Source organism: Leptonychotes weddellii, chromosome 4 (assembly GCF_054177405.1).
Source record: "Leptonychotes weddellii isolate Sample4059 chromosome 4, ASM5417740v2, whole genome shotgun sequence".
Taxonomy (NCBI): domain Eukaryota; kingdom Metazoa; phylum Chordata; class Mammalia; order Carnivora; family Phocidae; genus Leptonychotes; species Leptonychotes weddellii.
In genome coordinates, this window is record NC_138372.1 from 32,831,076 (window position 1) to 32,849,940 (window position 18,865).

The 18,865-nt window shown below is 39.1% G+C and overlaps 1 protein-coding gene across 4 annotated transcripts in view; it reads right to left on the reverse strand.

Moving 5' to 3' along the window:
* The window catches only part of TESK2 (testis associated actin remodelling kinase 2), a 111,870-nt gene that overhangs the window by 55,357 nt on the left and 37,648 nt on the right, over nucleotides 1-18,865 (reverse strand). For all 4 annotated transcript variants that reach the window (XM_081818338.1, XM_006729002.3, XM_031022995.2 and 1 more), the window contains one exon: nucleotides 15,637-15,758. In XM_081818338.1, coding sequence (XP_081674464.1) covers nucleotides 15,637-15,758 — 122 coding nt within the window. The remainder of the gene's footprint in view (nucleotides 1-15,636; nucleotides 15,759-18,865) is intronic.

The window sequence follows — 18,865 nt, forward strand, 5'->3', positions numbered from 1 at the left end:
GCTTCATTCTTCCCCTCCCGCTACCTTCTTCTTCTTCTTTTTTTTTTCTTCTTAACATATATTGCATTATTTGTTTCAGAGGTACAGATCTGAGATTCAACAGTCTTGCACAATTCACAGCGCTTACCAGAGCACATACCCTCCCCGAGTCTGAATTTCTAATAAGCTCCCAGCTGATGCTGATGCTGCTAGATCCCTGGACCACATACTGAGTACCAAGGCTCAGTCTAGACAAAAGACAGCTGATCACCCACTCTAAAGTTAGTAAGACCATAAGAGGAAACTCCCAACTCTGATACTACTAGTAAACTAGACTTTGACCAGAGACTTAATTTGCCTTAGTCTTTCCTGTAGCGTGATTTACTATTTTCCAAAAAGTGTCATTACCATGCTTTTATATACCCTTTGACTTTTCTCAGGCTGTTTCCACTGCCTAGAATGGCCTTCCCCTCATTTCTACATAGTTAGATTCTACCCACCCTCAAAGCCCAGTTCAAATACTTCCTTTCCCACAAAACAAATCTGGCTCCCTCTAAGTAGAAGTACTTCTGAACTAGCATGCTTCTGAACTACCAAGACACTCCATCTACACCACTCTCCTATGGTATCATCATTTCCTACCTTTAATTATGTTTTATAAAATGAAATGAATTCTCTTGCCTGTCATATGACAGTATATAAATACTTGCTGGGTAAATTTTTTTTTTTAAAGATTTTATTTATTTTTCAACAGAGAGAGAGGGAACACAAGAAGGGGGAGTGGGAGAGGGAGAAGCAGGCTTCCCGCGGAGCAGGGAGCCCAATGCGGGACTCGATCCCAAGACCCTGAGATCATGACCTGAGCTGAAGGCAGACACCTAACAACTGAGGCACCCAGGCGCCCGCTGGGTAAATTTAAAACTGACTCTGACCACTCAAAAATTATTGAATGCCTACTATGTGGCAGGCACTGGTAATGATTATATAATTATGATAGCAACTGATTCGTAAAGAGCACATACTATGCAGGCATTATTTTTATATTATATTCATTTAATCCTCATAATAATCCAATGAAGTAATACTTTCTTCATCCCAATCATATTGATAAAGAAACTTAGGCTCTGAGAAATAAAGTAACCTGCCCAAAGTTATACAGATAATATGTGGCAGAGCCAGGAATCCAACCTAAACAGTGGGTTCTGTGGGTAATGTTATATTACCTCTCCATATAGTTATAAAAAGGGTAAAAAAAAAATGAACAAGGGGCGCCTGGGTGGCTCAGTTGGTTAAGCGACTGCCTTCGGCTCAGGTCATGATCCCGGAGTCCCTGGATCGAGTCCCGCATCGGGCTCCCTGCTCGGCAGGGAGTCTGCTTCTCCCTCTGACCCTCCCCCCTCTCATGTGCTCTCTCTCTCTCATTCTCTCTGTCTCAAATAAATAAATAAAATCTTTAAAAAAAAAAATGAACAAGACACAATACCTTTCGTTAAGAAGCTATTGGCTACTCAAAAAGTTTCTGTGGTAGCTCGCAGCTCCTGATCAAAGCCCAAATTCCTTAACATGTTATTCAAGAGTGTGAATGATCTGACCCACATCTCTTCCCTTATCTATTACATCCACCTACATTCTCTATGTTTTAGTATATAAGCTGCTACTCCTAAAAATGTCCTAAATTCTCCCACTTCCATACTGTTGCTAGAATGAGTCCATCTGGAATCCACTTTTCAAAGCTCTACCAATCCTTAAAAACTCAGTGCAGGGGCACCTGGGTGGCTCAGTCATTAAGCATCTCCCTTTGGCTCAGGTCATGATCCAGGGGTCCTGGGATCGAGCCCCACTTTGGGCTCCCTGCTCAGCGGGAAGCCTGCTTCTCCCTCTCCCACTCCCCCTGCTTGTGTTCCTTCTCTCGCTGTGTCTCTCTCTGCCAAATAAATAAATAAAATCTTAAAAAAAAAAAACAACTCAGTGCAAGAACATCTCTACAGAATGACAATAACAACAACAACACCCAACATTTATATACCATTTAGTGTGCCAGGCACTGCCATGTATCAAATCATTTGATTGTTAAAACCGCCCTTTGAGAATGTTTATAATAATTCCTATCACAGAGATATAATTTCAAATGTTTCCCTAATCTTTCTAATCCAAAGTAATCTTTCTCTTCCCTATACATTTATATCACTCTATTTAAAACTCGATTACAACACTTGGGGCGCCTGTGCGGCTCAGTCGTTAAGCGTCTGCCTTCGGCTCAGGTCCTGATCCCAGGGTCCTGGGATGGAGCCCCACATTGGGCTCCCTGCTCCGCAGGAAGCCTGCTTCTCCCTCTCCCATTCCTCCTGCTTGTGTTCCCTCTCTCGCTGTCTCTCTGTCAAAAAATAAATAAAATCTTTAAAAAACACTCTATTATAACACTTATCAGGCCTGCCTTCTACATCAAGTTTTATCTACGTCAGCTTCTTCCACTAAATTACTAGGTTCTTGAGGGCAGGGATCTTATACGTGGAAGAGAATGGCTATTGATTCACTAAATTGCTTCCCTTTTCCTCCTTAAGTAAACGACATTTCCCAGTGTCTATAACAGTTGGTTAACACCATAATACTGAGCTCTGGACAGTGGTATAGGGGCAGAAATGATTACATCATTTCTAGGCCTGTCCCATAAAAACCTCAACCCTATCCTCTATACTTTTTCCTCCTTCATCTGTCAGCAGATGCAGAAGATCCAGTGAAGGAATCTGAGGCCCAATCCTAGGCAAAAAAAAAAAAGCTCCCCTTCTACCTCTACCTAACATGCATTGAACTAGGACATAAATAAGAAACAAGCCTTTATGGGGCACCTGCCTGGATCGGTTGGTGGAGCATGCAACTCTTGATCTCGGGGTTATGAGTTCAAGGCCCATATTAGGTGTAGAGAGATTACTTAAAAACTTAAAAAAAAAAAAAAAGAACCCAAGCCTTTAAATCAGTAAGATTTTATGTTGTTTACTACAGTTGTTAACCCTCCCGGAATAAATATACCATGTAGTTTTGTGTCTCTCTATATACCTAAAACACTGCCTTGTTCATAGTTAGCACTTAGTAAATCTATTTACTGAATTCAATTAAAAGTTACATTTCTTAATTCCAAAGAGGGATATTTCCTAAGTTCTACTATTATCCAGCAGTCTCCAAAATGGGGAATGAGCATGATTATCCACTGAAGTATGGGAAGAAAATTAGAATTTTTCCCTATATTATTTTATATAAAAAGGAGAAAATGAGTTTTAGTAAGATTTAATATAGGTTAATAGTAGCAATTAGAGATGTGCTCAAAATGTTTTCCTAATGGAATACTATGATAGGCAGAAGATGTCCAAAGATATCCATGCTCTAACCCCCAAAACCTGTGAATATGTTGTTATACGGAAGGGAATTGATTAAAGTTGCAGATGGAATTAAGGTTGCTAATCAGCTGACTTTAAAAGATTTTTATTTATTTATTTGTCAGAGAGAGAGCACAAGCAGGGGGAGCAGCAGAGGCAGAGGGAGAAGCAGACTCCTCACTGAGCAGGGAGCCCGATGCAGGACTCGATCCCAGGACCCTGAGATCATGACCTGAGCCCAAGGCAGACGCTTAACCGACTGCACCACCCAGGCGTCCCTCTAATCAGCTGACTTTAAAATAGGGAGATTATCCTGGATTATGAAGTGTTACCCCACACTCGCAGTGTTACCACAGTGGTCCCCAAAAGTAGAAGAGGGAAGCCAAAAAGTTAGTATTAGACGGATACAATATGAAAAAGAATCAGCCGGTCACTGTTGGCTTTGAAGATGGAAGGAGCTACAAGCCAAGGAATGCAAGCCACTAGAAACTGAAAAAAGTAAGGAAACAGATTCTCCCCTAGAGACCCCAGAAAGAAACACAGCCCTCTCAATACCTTGATTTTAGCCCAGTAAGACCCACATCAGACTTCTGACCTATAGAACTGTAAGATAATGAATTTGTGTTGTCTTAAGCCGCTAGGCAATTTGTTATGGCAGCCATAGAAAACTAATGATACATAATAAAAAGAAATTATGGGTTACTATCTTATGCTGTGTTTACAGATATAGGATAGACTTTGGGCTTTGACTCCTTCTAAACAAGCACAAGGAGGAGTGCCTGGGTGGCTCAGTTGGTTGAGCGCCTGACTCTTGATTTCAGCTTAAGTCATGGTCTCAGGGTCATGAGATCAAGCCGCATGTCAGGCTCTGTGCTTAGCAGAGTCTGCTTGGGATTCTCTCTCTCCCTCTCCCTTTGCCCCTCCCTCCGATCTCTCGCTCTCTCTCAAATAAATAAAAATCTTTAAAAAAAAATAAAAAACAAGCACAAGGAAAATAACATTATTATGTTCCTTGGTAGCATTTACCTCCTCTCAAATATTTATTGAGCTCACAATTCTGCTCTCAGGGTTAAACATTAAGGTTTAAATACTGTCCCTCCTCAAAAGTTTATTACCTAAACAGAAGAGGGAGAGGTGTGACAGCAGTCTAAAACACATCTAGCTGTTCTCACTCTGGGAAAAAAAAAACACAAAACACTAACACTACTATTAGTTTTGGACCTGCTCAATACTATATAACAGGACCTAGTTAAGAGTTCTGTGGTCATTATATCAAAGCTGTTCAGAAAATTACTACTTGTTGCTAACCTACAATATACCTAGAAACTGTGCTAAGTGTTTTATATGTATGACCTGAGTTTAACTACCCTCATTTTATCATCTAGGAAAATGACGTTCAGAGCATTTAAATGACTTGACAAAGGTTGGAGATGTAAGGGGATCTGGATCTGTTTGGCTCAAAAATCTATGTTTTGCTCTGTAACAATGGGTATGAAAGAAGAAAGGCCAATGGTTCAATAACTTCATTTTTGGGGTGTGTGGGTGGCGCAGGTGGTTGAGTGACCAACTCTTGGTTTTGGCTCAGTTCATAATCTCAGGGTCATGGGATTCAGCCCTGTGTGGGGCTCCACACTCGGCATGGAGTCTGCTTGAGACACTTTTTCCCTCTGCCCCTCCTCCCTGCACACTACTCCAAAATAAATAAATAAATATTTAAAAATAATAAATTCATTTTTTATTCATAAAAAAATAACAGCCTATCTGTAAATCAATGAAAATCTAACTGGTTTGCTTTATAAGCCTTTCTACTGCCAACTTTGAGCAATAAGCAGCATCCATGTTATAGGACTTCTTCTGACCTGTACTGGCCTTTCCAGAAAAATGTCTGGCTCCAAAGTTATGGCAAAAACAATTAAGAGGTCTGAAATAAACCTGTAATAGAATATTAAAATGTGAGCAGGATTTTTATATTAATATACTTTCTAAAAGCCCTACACCTGAAGTCTACTTATACTGGTTACTTTTCTTTAAAAAAGTTTTTCCATGGGGCGCCTGGGTGGCTCAGTTGGTTAAGTGACTGCCTTCGGCTCAGGTCATGATCCTGGAGTCCCTGGATCGAGTCCCGCATCGGGCTCCCTGCTCGGCAGGGAGTCTGCTTCTCCCTCTGACCCTCCCGACCCTCCCTCCTTTCATGTGCTCTCTCTCTCAGTCTCTCTCTCTCAAATAAATAAATAAAATCTTAAAAAAAAAAAAAAGTTTTTCCAGAAGTTTTGATATATTTCTATCTGATTTCCTCCCATAATTGAAGGAAAGGCCCTGCAACATACTCAACCAGATTCCACTAAGCTTTAATATGTGACACTAAAATGAACTGCTTTGCATTCTACTCCCAAATAAAGCAAAGTTACCATCACTCTCTTGGACCAGAAAAAATTACCAATAACCAAAAAGGAGAAGAAAGGGCAATGCCTCAGATCTCAAGTCCCAAAAGAGCTATGAATCTAGACCCATAAAAAAAAGCAGTAATATCTTTTCGTAAAGCTTGCGGCGGTTCAAACGTGTTTTAGAGGTATTACATCATGGAAAACTGGTTGTGCTAGGTCCTAGCTATGAGAACTCAAAGAAAACTCAGCTGAACAGACATTAACCACCAAAGCCTCACATCAGGTGACACCAAACAGAGCTGGTTCAGTCTGGCTTTCTCTTTTCTGTCCACAGTTTTTATAGACCGATTTTAAGATAGCTAAAGGCAAGTAAGCATTGCTCACAATCACTAGATCATGTAGATTAGCACTACATATAATAACAAGAGGACCAATGAAGTTTATGGTCTAATTTTGCTTTCTTCTAGTAAAACAATACAATAATTTAAAAAGTTAAAAAAAAAGATCTGCTTGCTTATAAATATTAAACCAGTTTAATAAATAAAAAAACATCCTAGATTTCTGAGAGAAAAACAAATATTCTCTATTTTGAATAACAACTTGAAAGTAAACTGAGGGGTGCCTGGGTAGCTCAGTCGTTAAGCGTCTGCCTTCGGCTCAGGTCATGATCCCAAGGTCCTGGGATCGAGCCCCGCATCAGGCTTCCTGCTCCGCGGGAAGCCTGCTTCTCCCTCTTCCACTCCCCCTGCTTGTGTTCCCTCTCTGGCTGTCTTTCTCTCTGTCAAATAAATAAAACCTTTAAAAAAAAAAGAAAGTAAACTGAGACTGAGAGTTAAACTCATTCTGTAAGTATTTTATTTCACAGAAAATTTTAAACCACATTGCTCAAAACTGCCATGGAAGCAGCAAAATACTAAATCCCCTGGCAAAGGCAGAACTATTAATACATAAATATGACTTTAAATGTTCCCCCAATTTTTTTTTAATCCAGGAAGTTCATAAGAGAACTAATATCCACAAATCCAAGTATCTAGATTATCTCCCCAAGCACTGAAAATGCTTCGTCCTCCTTCCCAAATTTATCTTTTATTCTAAGATGACTCATAAACTCACACCCAAATAGTGAAGTATAAACACAAACTTCAATTTATATGAGCATACTTTTGAAACAACACTCACATGATTTACTTCTTCCTCTTCTCCCAAAGTAGAAGAAACGTATAGAGGAAAGAGAACAATTCGATCTAAGAAGCATGCGTCATGAAAATGAATATGTTCCAGGTTTGTCCTCTCTATAGATAAACAGAACACTTAAAAAAATTTTTTTTTACTACCTGTCACATATAAACTATGCACAGTGATAGGCAAAGGAGACTCAGTGGGTGCTAGAGAAATAAACATGATCGTCCCTTCTTCAAGGAGTTCACAGACAAATAATGATGATGGATTACATTTATTAAGCACTTACAATGTATCTGATACTATTCTAAGTACTTTACAGGTATTACCTCATTTAGTTCTTATGAAAACATTGTTATAGGTACTATTCTTACCTCCATTTCACAGATAAGAAAACTGAGGAGAGATTGAGTTGCTTGCCCAATGTCACACAACTTGCAAATGGCAGAGTCAGGACTGGATTCTTAACCCTTAAGCTTTATGCTCTATAGCCGCGATATATGATGCTTCAGATGATTAGGACTACAGTAATAACAATAATATATTGGGGCGCCTGGGTGGCTCAGTCGGTTAAGCGGCTGCCTTCGGCTCAGGTCATGATCCCAGGGTCCTGGGATCGAGGCCCGCATCGGGCTCCATGCTCGGCAGGAAGCCTGCTTCTCCCTCTCCCCCTCCCCCTACTCTCTCTCTCTCTCTCTGTCAAATAAATAAATAAAATCTTTAAAAAAGAAAAAAAGAAAAAAATAACAATAATATATTAATAGTTAATGTTTAGTGCCTTGTACTGTGATAAGTTCTTTATCTCGTTTAATTCTCCCATCAAGCTGGTACAGTAGTACTATTGTTACTCTTTACTTCATAGATGAGAAAACTGAAGTTATAGAAGTGATATAATTTGCCGAAGGTCTCCTAACTACTGAGAGACACAACTATCCAGAACCTCTCCTCTGAATTCCAGACCTGTTTATCCAACTGCCAACTTGATAACTCCTGATGTCTCATCCCCAAAACCTGCTCCCCAGGCAGTCTTCTCCAATGTAGGGATCGAGCCCCGCATCGGGCTCCCTGCTCCGTGGGAAGCTGTGTTCCTGCTCTCGCTAACTCTCTCTCTGTGTCAAATAAATAAATAAAATCTTTAAAAAAAATAAAATAAAATAAAAATAAACATTTATGACAATTTTTAAAGAGAGAAAAAAGAAAAAGGAAGGATCTAGAAAGCAATAGGTAGAAAGATGATAGCAGGGTGCCTGGGTGGCTTATTTGATTGAGTGCAATTCAGTTCAAGTCATGATCTCAGGGTCATGAGAAGGAGCCCAGAGCCGGGCTCCAGGCTCAGCTGGTGGGGGGGTCTGCTTGTCCCTCTCCCTCCCTGTGCTCCTCCCCCTCTACCTCCCTCCCTCTGCCCCTCCCCACATGTGTGTGAGCTCTCTCTCTCTCTAATAGATCTAAAAAATCTTAAAAAAAAGAGAAAAAAAAGATGATAGCAAGTCCCAGGGTGACTCCTGGGCAAGTCTAGAGAATAAGTAGTCCAAACTAGAACAGAAGGATCAAGAGCTCCAGGAGAGATGTTGAGGGAAGGATGTTTGAGGAAAGAATTTTTAGATTTCCAGATGTGTTTGGCAGAGTGGAAATGCATATTCAGAAGAATTTTACAGTTCTGTCTGAAACTTTGGGAAGAATTAGTGGTGGGCATATAATAACTAAGCAAATGAAAAATTAGGCCAAACACAAAAAATTGTGCAAGAAATAAAATGTAATTATAATACATTTTTTGGCCTAGTGGTGATTATAATCAGTCATAATAATATAAATGCCAAGACTTGATTTGTTTCTCCTGAATATTAATTTTACCTAAGATTGTCTAAGTTTTTCATTTTAATTCCGGTATAGTTAACATACAGTGTTACATTAGTTTCAGGTGTACAACCACTTGATGGTTTGAAAGAGGGTATAAGGGAAAGATATTAAGGATGATTTCTAGGTTTGTAACCTAAGTAATAATAGTAGTAATGGCAATTCCATTTGCTGAGATGGAGAAGTCTAGAGAGGAAAAAATGGGGGTGGGGTGGAAAAATAATCAATAGCGGTCCATAATAGGTGCTCAATAAATGGTAGCCATTGTTTACATTAAAAATCATCTTCTCTTATATCTCAGTTTTATCTCAATAAAAATAAATTTTTAAAAAAATCATCTTTCTGGGGTTGTACTACTTTACTACCCACAGACAATGACATAAATATTACTGAAGCTTTTTTCATATTTTATTTTACAAAATTTTTCTAGTTATATGAAATTAGAACTTAAACAGTCCTAAGTCATTAGACCTTCTACCTTGGCAAAGAGAAGAGAAAAAAATGTTAAGACGTCTTTACCAACACGCTAGTGTTATATAATTTGCTTTGAGGGCTATAGCGAGACTCTTCCACCTAGTTACTCACTAGAATTGCAACGATAAAATCAGAAAGATCCATTTTAATCCAGCATTTTTATTTTTTATTTTTTTTTAAAGATTTTATTTATTCATTTGAGAGAGAATGAGATAGAGAGAGCATGAGAGGGGGGAGGGTCAGAGGGAGAAGCAGACTCCCTGCCGAGCAGGGAGCCTGATGCGGAACTTGATCCCGGGACTCCAGGATCATGACCTGAGCCGAAGGCAGTCGCTTAACCAACTGAGCCACCCAGGCGCCCAGTATTATATTTTTTAAAGATTTTATTTATTTATTTGACAGAGAGAGACAGCGAGAGAGAGAACACAAGCAGGGGGAGTGGGAGGAGAAGCAGCATGCTTCCCGATGAGCAGGGAGCCCGATGCGGGGCTTGATCCCAGGACCCTGGGATCATGACCCGAGCCAAAGGCAGACGCCTAACGACTGAGCCATCCAGGCACCCCTCATAGTATTAGCTGATACTAGTCTGTTTCCTAGATGTACAATTTATTTCCCAAGGAGACTGGGAGACAACAGTGTTCTACCTCCCTTTTATTCACCATGACATTGCAGCACAGGCCTGGACTGAGTAGTTCCAAGTAAATATTTGGTGAATTGAAAGCATATTCTCCATTTTAACAAAATGGCAACCACATTGTCACAAATGGCTTTTAAAGGGGAGCTAAAACAATTCTGAACAAAAGTTAGTAGACAGGAAAATAAATTCAGAATGTAGCCTAAAAAAAAGGAAGCATGAGAATATGAACAAGGAATCTAAAAGAAATATTAAATTTCTCATGGCATGAAGAATAACAAAGAGGTATGAGAATGAATCTTGGTGCAGGTCCCTCAGAAAGACCATTGGGGAGTGGAAGTGAGCAGGGCATGGAATTGGATTACAAATCTTGAGCATAAGACTTCCTGGCATAAACAACCTTATTCACAAGAGGCCCAAACGATCAGTCCATGCAGTCAACAAAGTACTTTATTGTTCCTTGTTTTAACTGATAACTTAGAGCAACTGATGATAACAGAACCAATCTTAACCGTATCCATGTATTAAAAATATATATATATATACACAAACAAAATATACACACCTACTGCCTCTATGACTTACCAGGCCCATCCTTTTCCTTCCAACTAGAAATCTTAGGAGGGAGAAAGATAAAAGGAAAAAGAGGAAGTAGGGAGGTTGGGGTCAAGAAAAGAGAAATAAAACTGCAAAAGTTCAGCTCACTAACTCCTGCTGGGCACAAAACAGCTGTGCCAGGAGAGGACCAAAGCATGCCCAGAGGATTAGATGCCTACCATCTGGCAGGTCATGCAGATAGCCGTCTTTCCCAAGTAGACTTTCCAAATCACCAATGCAGTGATTTTCCACCCAGTCTTTGTTTTCAAGCAGGAGACCCTTTCTTCAAAATTCTTACACAGAAGTTTAACATAAAACAGATAAAAAGTAGAGCTGCTCTGGCTGGCTGAAGCAGAGTGGGGAACCAAAAGCCTCCTCCGCTCAGCAATACCCCTGCCCCCCAGGGGTCAGCCTCTAAGGAGGCATGTCTATGAAAAACCTAGGGTTCTGAGAGAAGGATTTTTCCCAATTTAAATCTAATAATCTCAATTTGAGGGAAAATCTTGGTTCATATTTCTGCCCCAGCTTCTGTACCTATAAAGGAGAGCCTTTGTCACAGCTTCAAAGCAGACTAGCCTTTTTTGTAGTAACAAAAAAATTTTAATTACAGAAACATAAAGTATTAATAGTAAATTTCTAAGACCAGAAAGCATATATGAAATAAAAATTCTAAGTATTTTGAGACAGGAACACAGTCATGCTTAGTTTCATATTTAAGGTCTCCTAAGGAAGTATAATAAATGTTTTTACTGCTATAGTTAGTACTCCTCTGAATAATGAGAGCCAAGAAGACTGCTTCCTCTAGACCACTGGTAGGATAATTTCCTTTTGTTGTGTTCAACACATACAATAAAACTGAAGACACAAAGACATGAAAGATATGAACAGTTAGAAGCTTTTTTAGATTAATTTTTTATTTAAATTCAATTTAATTAACATATACCATATTATTAGTTTCAGAGGTAGAATTTAGAAGCTTCTTTTTAAAAAGTCATCTCCAGGCTTTTAACCACAGTATATTTGAGACAGACGGTTTATGCAGAACAAAGAGTCATCATCACAGTGCAAACCAACCAATTATTAACAATAATTATAATAATTTTCATGTACTATGTACTTTCTGTGGATTATAACAGATCCATAGGCTTTTATGCAGTATCTCATTTGCTGGCTTACTGCCAAGATGAAGACAGAGTTAACACTTTTATATATCAGAAAACTTAGCTGAAAGCAAAGAAAAATACTTGTTGAAAGTTAAAAGGGAGGGGTATGTCATTCCTGAGTAGTGAAACCAAAAAGAGATAGGCTAAGTTAACAGATCAAAGGGACATCAGAATAGGAATGGTAACACTGGTCTTATCACACCATGTTTCTAGGCTGGACATATATATTAAGCAAAACAAGAGCAAAGACCTAGAGGGACTCTAGCCCAGTATTTTCCAGTATAGTAGCCAGTAGCTTCATGTGGGAGTTTAATCAAATAAAAAACTTCAGTTCCTTGTTCCAACTAGCCACATTTCAATGCTCATTAGCCACGTGTGGCTATTGGACAGCACAGATAAAGAACATTCCCATCACTGCAGAAAGTTCTATTCAACAAATCACTCAAGCAGAAAACCTTTGAATGTATTAAAAACAGCAGCACTCGACAAATGGTTGGTGACAAAAGACAGGTTTCCATGAGCCATAAAAAAAAAAAACCTAGCCAGAGAAAAAGAAACTAATAATAGTAGCTAACATTTACTGGGCACTTCACATAAGCCAGATACTATACTAGGTGTTTTATATGTACTAATTTAATTAACCCTCAATAACAACTCTATGATGTATTTACTATCATTACTCTCATATTATAGATGGGAAAACTAAGACTCAGACAGGTTAAGTAACTTGCCCAAGATCCAGGATTTGAATACAGGCAGCTTGATCTAGAATCTAAAGCCTTCATTTTTTTTTTTTAAGATTTTATTTATTTATTTATTTATTTATTTATTTGAGAGAGAGAATGCGTGTGCATGAGGCGGGGCAGAGGGAGCAGGAGAAGCAGACTCCCCACTGAGTGCAGAACTGCAGAGCTGGACTCCTGGACTCCAGGGCTCAATCCCAGGACCCTGAAATCATGACCTGAGCTAAAGTCAGACGCTTAACCAACTGAGCCACCGAGGTGCCCCTAGAGCCTTCATTTTTAACCATTATACTATACTATTCCACTTCCATTACATAAAAACTGTATTTAGAATTTTTGCCGTGATAGAATAAAATTTATTTAAAGTCATTCTTCTCATGTATTCACCAGTCAAGTTCATGGTAAAGAGAGTAAGAAAAATAGTGAAATAAAAAAGACTGTCAAGAAATATATCAAATGTTACTGATAGTTTGATCCCTCTGCACTGAGATAAAGGGCAATTTTAGTTTTCTTATTTAATCTATTTTGTTAACTCTGTTTTCTAAATGTTCCACAATGAATATGTATCACTTTTATAAAAATATCAAAAATAATAAAAATATTATTTTTAAGCAAGATGAAAATACAATCAGCTTAAAAATTCTTTTTTTTTTTTTAAAGATTTTATTTATTTTTTTGACAGAGAGAGACACAGCGAGAGCAGGAACACAAGCAGGGGGAGTGGGAGAGGGAGAAGCACGCTTCCCGCAGAGCAGGGAGCCCGATGCGGGACTCGATCCCAGGACCCTGGGATCATGACCCGAGCCGAAGGCAGATGCTTAACAACTGAGCCACCCAGGCGCCCAGCTTAAAAATTCTTAAGCAGAATATCAAATCAAGACTCATCCATCTCATTCTCAAACATTATAGAGGCCCCCTAACTGATCTCTTAGCCATGAACCTCCCAACATTAAACCTGCATTTTCCATCCGTTACCCACTATCACGCTAGTCCCTGCTCAGAATCCAATACACAGAGCATAAAATATACTCTTTTTGGCTTTATGAAAGCCATTCCTGCATAACTGCATTACGTTTCCACCTTATCTACCAATACTATGCTATCAAATCCTCAGTTCTAGGAGAAGCATGGTAGAAAGAGCCCAGACCTCAGAGTCACATATCTTGACCAACACATAATCTCTTAGCCTCAGTTCCTTCAATGGTGATTAGTTATGAAGATTAAAATCTTTTTTAAAATCTTTTTAAGATTTTATTTATTCATTTAAGAGAGAGAAAGAGCAGGAGCAGGAGGAGGGGCAGAGGAAGAGGGAGAAGTAGACTCCCCATTGAGCAGGGAGCTCCATATGGGGCTTGATCCCAGGACCCTGGTATCATGACCTGAGCCGAAGGCAGACGCTTAACCAACTGAGCCACACAGGTGCCCCAAGATTAAATCTTTAAATAGGTAAAGATCCAGCATACAAGCCTTCAATAAATGGTGGTTTTCTCATTATTGTTATTATAGCCAAATGGGTTTTTATTCACTGATTCCTCAAAAAGCTTTGCACTTTTACCTCTGTGCTTTATTACTGTTTTGCTTCTTTTTTTTCAGACTTCCTTCCCTCTCTTCTAAAATCCTATTAAAATTCAAGTTATGGAGCACCTGAGTGGCTCAGTTGGTTAAGTGTTGCCTTCAGCTCAGGTCATAATCTCAGGGTCCTGGGATCAAGCCCCACATGGGACTCCCTGCTCAATGGGGAGTCTGCTTCTCCCTCTTCCTCTGCTCCTCCCCCTGCTCCTGCTCTTTCTCTCACTCTCTCAAATAAATACATAAAATCTTTAAAAAATAAAATAAAATTCAAGTTCTAGTTCAAGTCAACCTCCTCCAAAAAAGCTTCCCTGACTCTGCCAAGCTAATGTAATCTCTTACTCCTTTGAAATTTTATAGCTCATAGAGTTTATTCTACCCAAGTGGTGGGGTCTTAGCTGATTTTATCAGTTCTCTTTTCATGTATGTAAGTCCCAGATCCCCAGTTAGGAGTGCAAACTCCTTCTTACTAGCAGACATTCCATTTTATATATGTCTTTATACCTTTCTGGTATCTGACAAATCACCAGGCTTATATTAAATGCTCAAAAAAATGTGCTAATCTGATTTATGCATTGGGAAGAAAGTCATCATAATAAAAATACTGGCTGAACATTTTTATAGTAGACTACGAAGGCAACAATTTTGTATAAAGGTAGAAAGTTTCAAGTAAGCAGTATAATCTAATTCCATAATTTACTATCACTGACCAAACATGTAAGTCTTAGTTAAGCTGTATGGTTTCTCTCTAGTCCAATATAAATATTAGCAATAAATGACCCTAAGGAAATAGCACTTTTAACTTTTTAAAGTGTCTTACACATAAACCCTACTTAAATATGTATTGACTCAAATAGTCTTAATTGGTTTCATTTGGAAATACAGTCACCTCACTAAAAAAAAAAACAAGATAATTCAAGTGAGAAAAGTTCAGATTCTGATTACTAGAAAGTGATGATTATATAACCATATTATATATAAAACTAATTCTACTCTAAAAAGGTAAACTAGGGACACCTGGGTGGCTCAGTAGGTTAAGTGTCTGATTTTGGCTCAGGTCATGACCTCAGGGTCGTGGGATCAAGCCCCATGTCTGGCTCCCTGCTCAGCATGGAATTTGCTTGTCCCTTTCCTCTGCCCCTCCGTTTCATGCAGTGCACGCACACACACGCTCTCTCTCGCGCGCACGCATACACGCGTGCTTTCTCTCAGATAAAAGAATAAAATCTTAAAGAATAAATAAATAGGTAAACTATGTCTTCTCAAGTAAGTGCTAAAAGTTAAGGGTAGATAGCCTGGGGGCATACTTTTATTTTCATTCACTGATTTAATTACTATTCCTCATAAAGCAATTAAGAAAATTAAATAACCACATAAAGACTAAAATCTTTTCTCTTTGATAAATTACTAATTACTAATTTAATAAGAAACAACTGTTCTAACGAACTGCTACTAAGAGTAAAGCAATCTGAGAGACAGAAGGAAGTTGCTTTATTAAATGCAGTTAATTACCAGAAAATTAAGTCTTAATATGTAGAAAAAGACCTACAGCACACTAAACCCCAGCAAGATAGAGTAAGCACGAAATTGTGAATCCCTCTTTTTAGCTGTTAAACATGCTATTCTAACAAGCCTCCAACAATGTTTAAGCTTTCTCGCTGATCCCCAGAAGGAAGGAAAAGCCATTACCTAAGGATGTTGGGATGGGAGAGTCTATTCATGAGCTGAACTTCTTTCAGCATGTTTGCCCGGTTACTGCTCAATGTGTTCATCTTAAGAGCCATCACCTGGCCAGAAGCTCGGTGGCGCACCTAGAAAATAAAACAACAAGAAAAGAGGTTCAAGGGCAGCAGTTAAATATGAGGTCAAAGTCTCCACATATAAACATGCCAAGATGTTTTAGTGACAGTTTAGATAAAATAGATATTATTAGGGATGTTTTTCTATAAACTGATCACATTAGGGTCTCACTTCCATTAATGAAGATGGATTTATTCCATCCAAGACTAAAACTGTTTCACATCAAGCCGGCCAGAAAAACATTGTTAATTACACCTCAATAAATGACATCTTTTCTTTTAATACCTTAGAAAAAAATGGGGGAAATTTATTAGGATGGTTCCTTATGGCCAATATTGCTGAGTCTTAGGACACTAACAGTCCTCTTTGTGGAATTTTAAGTGTGCACAGAAAAGATACATGCATAAGCCTTATATAACACTTAAGGGATTATAAAACTATCTTTATAGGATAATAAAGCCACATGCTCAAAATCTCCCCCATATACACACATATATATACATATATATATGAAAAAAAGCACTGCATATTAAATATAGAAAGAAGTCAGTGAAACTTTTAGAGCTAATATTATTGTAAGTCAAGCCAAATTATCTTATAATCATTTAAACATACTCAAGTCAGACACAAAAGCATGGGCCACACCATTCAAACTATTATCCACACACACAGAGGAAAATCTACTGCTAAGGGCACCTGGGTGGCTCAGTTGGTTAAGCGACTGCCTTCGGCTCAGGTCATGATCCTGGAGTCCCGGGATCAAGTCCTGCATCGGGCTCCCTGCTCAGCAGGGAGTCTGCTTCTCCCTCTGACCCTCCCCCCTCTCATGTGCTCTCTCTCTCCTCTCATCCTCTCTCTCAAATAAATAAATAAAATCTTTAAAAAAAAAAATCTACTCTTAAAACATTCATCCTCTATAGAAGTCAGTCTATTTTACATGTAAAAATATTGTTTTAGGGGCGCCTGGGTGGCTCAGCCATTAAGCGTCTGCCTTCGACTCATGTCACGATCCCAGGGTCCTGGGCTCGAGCCCCACATCGGGCTCCCTGCTCAGCAGGAAGCCTGCTTCTACCTCGCCCACTCCCCCTGCTTGTGTTCTCTCTCTCCCTCTGAAATAAATCAATAAAAATCTTTAAAATATATATATATTGTTTTATAATTTCAATGCATACTCCACAGGTTTCAAAACTGTAATACTTTACTTGCAAGAAAATTAACTATGTTTTCACCCTCTAAATGCCTCAGTAGTAGCAAAATGAGATTGCCAGAGAAAATATTTTGTCTTACCCAAAAGAAGCTCAATTATATACTGAAATGTGTTTTGCTACCAAGAAATTATGAATAAGGCAGTAGAAAAATTACTAAGTACCAAGGACCTCATTACTTTCTGGTTAAAAAAAAATCATTTCAGGGGTGCCTGGGTGGCTCAGTCAGTTAGGCGCTGCCTGCCACTGCCTTTGCCTCTGCCTGCCACTCCCCCTCCTCATGCTCTCTCTGACAAATAAATAAATAAAATATTGTATTTGAGAGAGAGAGAGAGCATGAGAGGGGGAAGGGTCAGAGGGAGAAGCAGACTTCCCGCCAATCAGGGAGCCCGAAACGGGACTCGATTCTGGGACTCCAGGATCATGACCTGAGCTGAAGACAGTTGCTTAACTGACTGAGCCACCCAGGCACCCAAATAAAATTTTTTTTAAAAATCATTTCACGGGTGCCTGGGTGGCTCAGTTGGTTAAGTGTCCAACTGTTGATTTCAGCTCAGGTCATGATCTCAGGGTCATGAGATCAAGCCCACTTGGGATTCTCAGATTCTCTCTCCCTCTCCTGCCCCTCTTCCTCTCTTAAAAAAAAAAAAAATCCTATCAGATCTTGCACAACAGGGACTTGCTATGCAAAAAATTTCATCAACCTATGGACTTTGAGTATTCTTTCAGCATGTTATAATTTACCAAGTGGAAGTTTCAAGAGAAAATGACAACCTACTTAACTTTTCAATCTCAAGAAATTCCTTCAAAAGACAATAGCCCTAGAAGTTTAGCATATTTAATACAGGACAGACATCACATTTTATCTTAGAATTCAAAGAAACAATGTTTCAGAGTGGCCAGACAGAAGGGAAAGGAGGAAGCAAAACACTGAGAGCCACAGGAACTCTGGTCAGAAAAACAGGCAGAACACTGGCTGTCTCTCCTCTCTTCTAGATCACTTAGTGAGATTTGGAACCCATCTCTCTTCCTAGTGCATCAATGATTCTGTTGTCATGTACCTCGTGACTGAAGAAAGAGAAGTGGCTTTCCTTTTCAGATCCTGCATGGATAAGTTAAAAGAGACATTTATACACAAAGAACACACTGACAGTATTTTTCCAACTCTATTTACAGAAGACATCTGTGTTTTAATAAGTGCTCTCCATTCTGAAAGTTACTCTCCTCCTTTTTTCATCATCTGAAAACTATCACTCAGAGATTTTAACAAAATAGTTTGATATTAAAACAATGTGAATTTCAGGGATGAACAGTCTTGTATTTCAAACCAATCAGGAAAAAACCCCACTTCCTTAAACAAGTGGACATGATGAATGTGTCCATCTGTCTTTCATCTGCATAAAATACTTTCTTCTAGCCTCTCAAATTCTACTTATCTTTCAAGACCACACTCAAATATCCCCTCCTCTCTAAAGCCTTCCTTGATTCTCTCTAGAAACTATTTGTGGTTTCCTTCTTTATACCACCTCAGAAAAACATTTGTAACACCAGTATACCACTTGTTACATGGTTCTGTTTATAAATATATCCCCACCAGGCTATTAAGCATCTTAAGACCAGGATCTATACTGTATCCATCTTTGTCTTGCAGTGCCTGGAAGGCCTGGTACATCATAAGGGCACAGTGAAAACAATGGTAACAAGAGTTAAATGAGGGCGCCTGGGTGGCTCAGTTGGTTAAGTGACTGCCTTCGGCTCAGGTCATGATCCTGGAGTCCCGGGATCGAGTCCCGCATCGGGCTCCCTGCTCGGCAGGGAGTCTGCTTCTCCCTCTGATCCTTCCCCATCTCATGCTCTCTCTCTCTGTCTCATTCTCTCTCTCAAATAAATAAATAAAATCTTTAAAAAAAAAA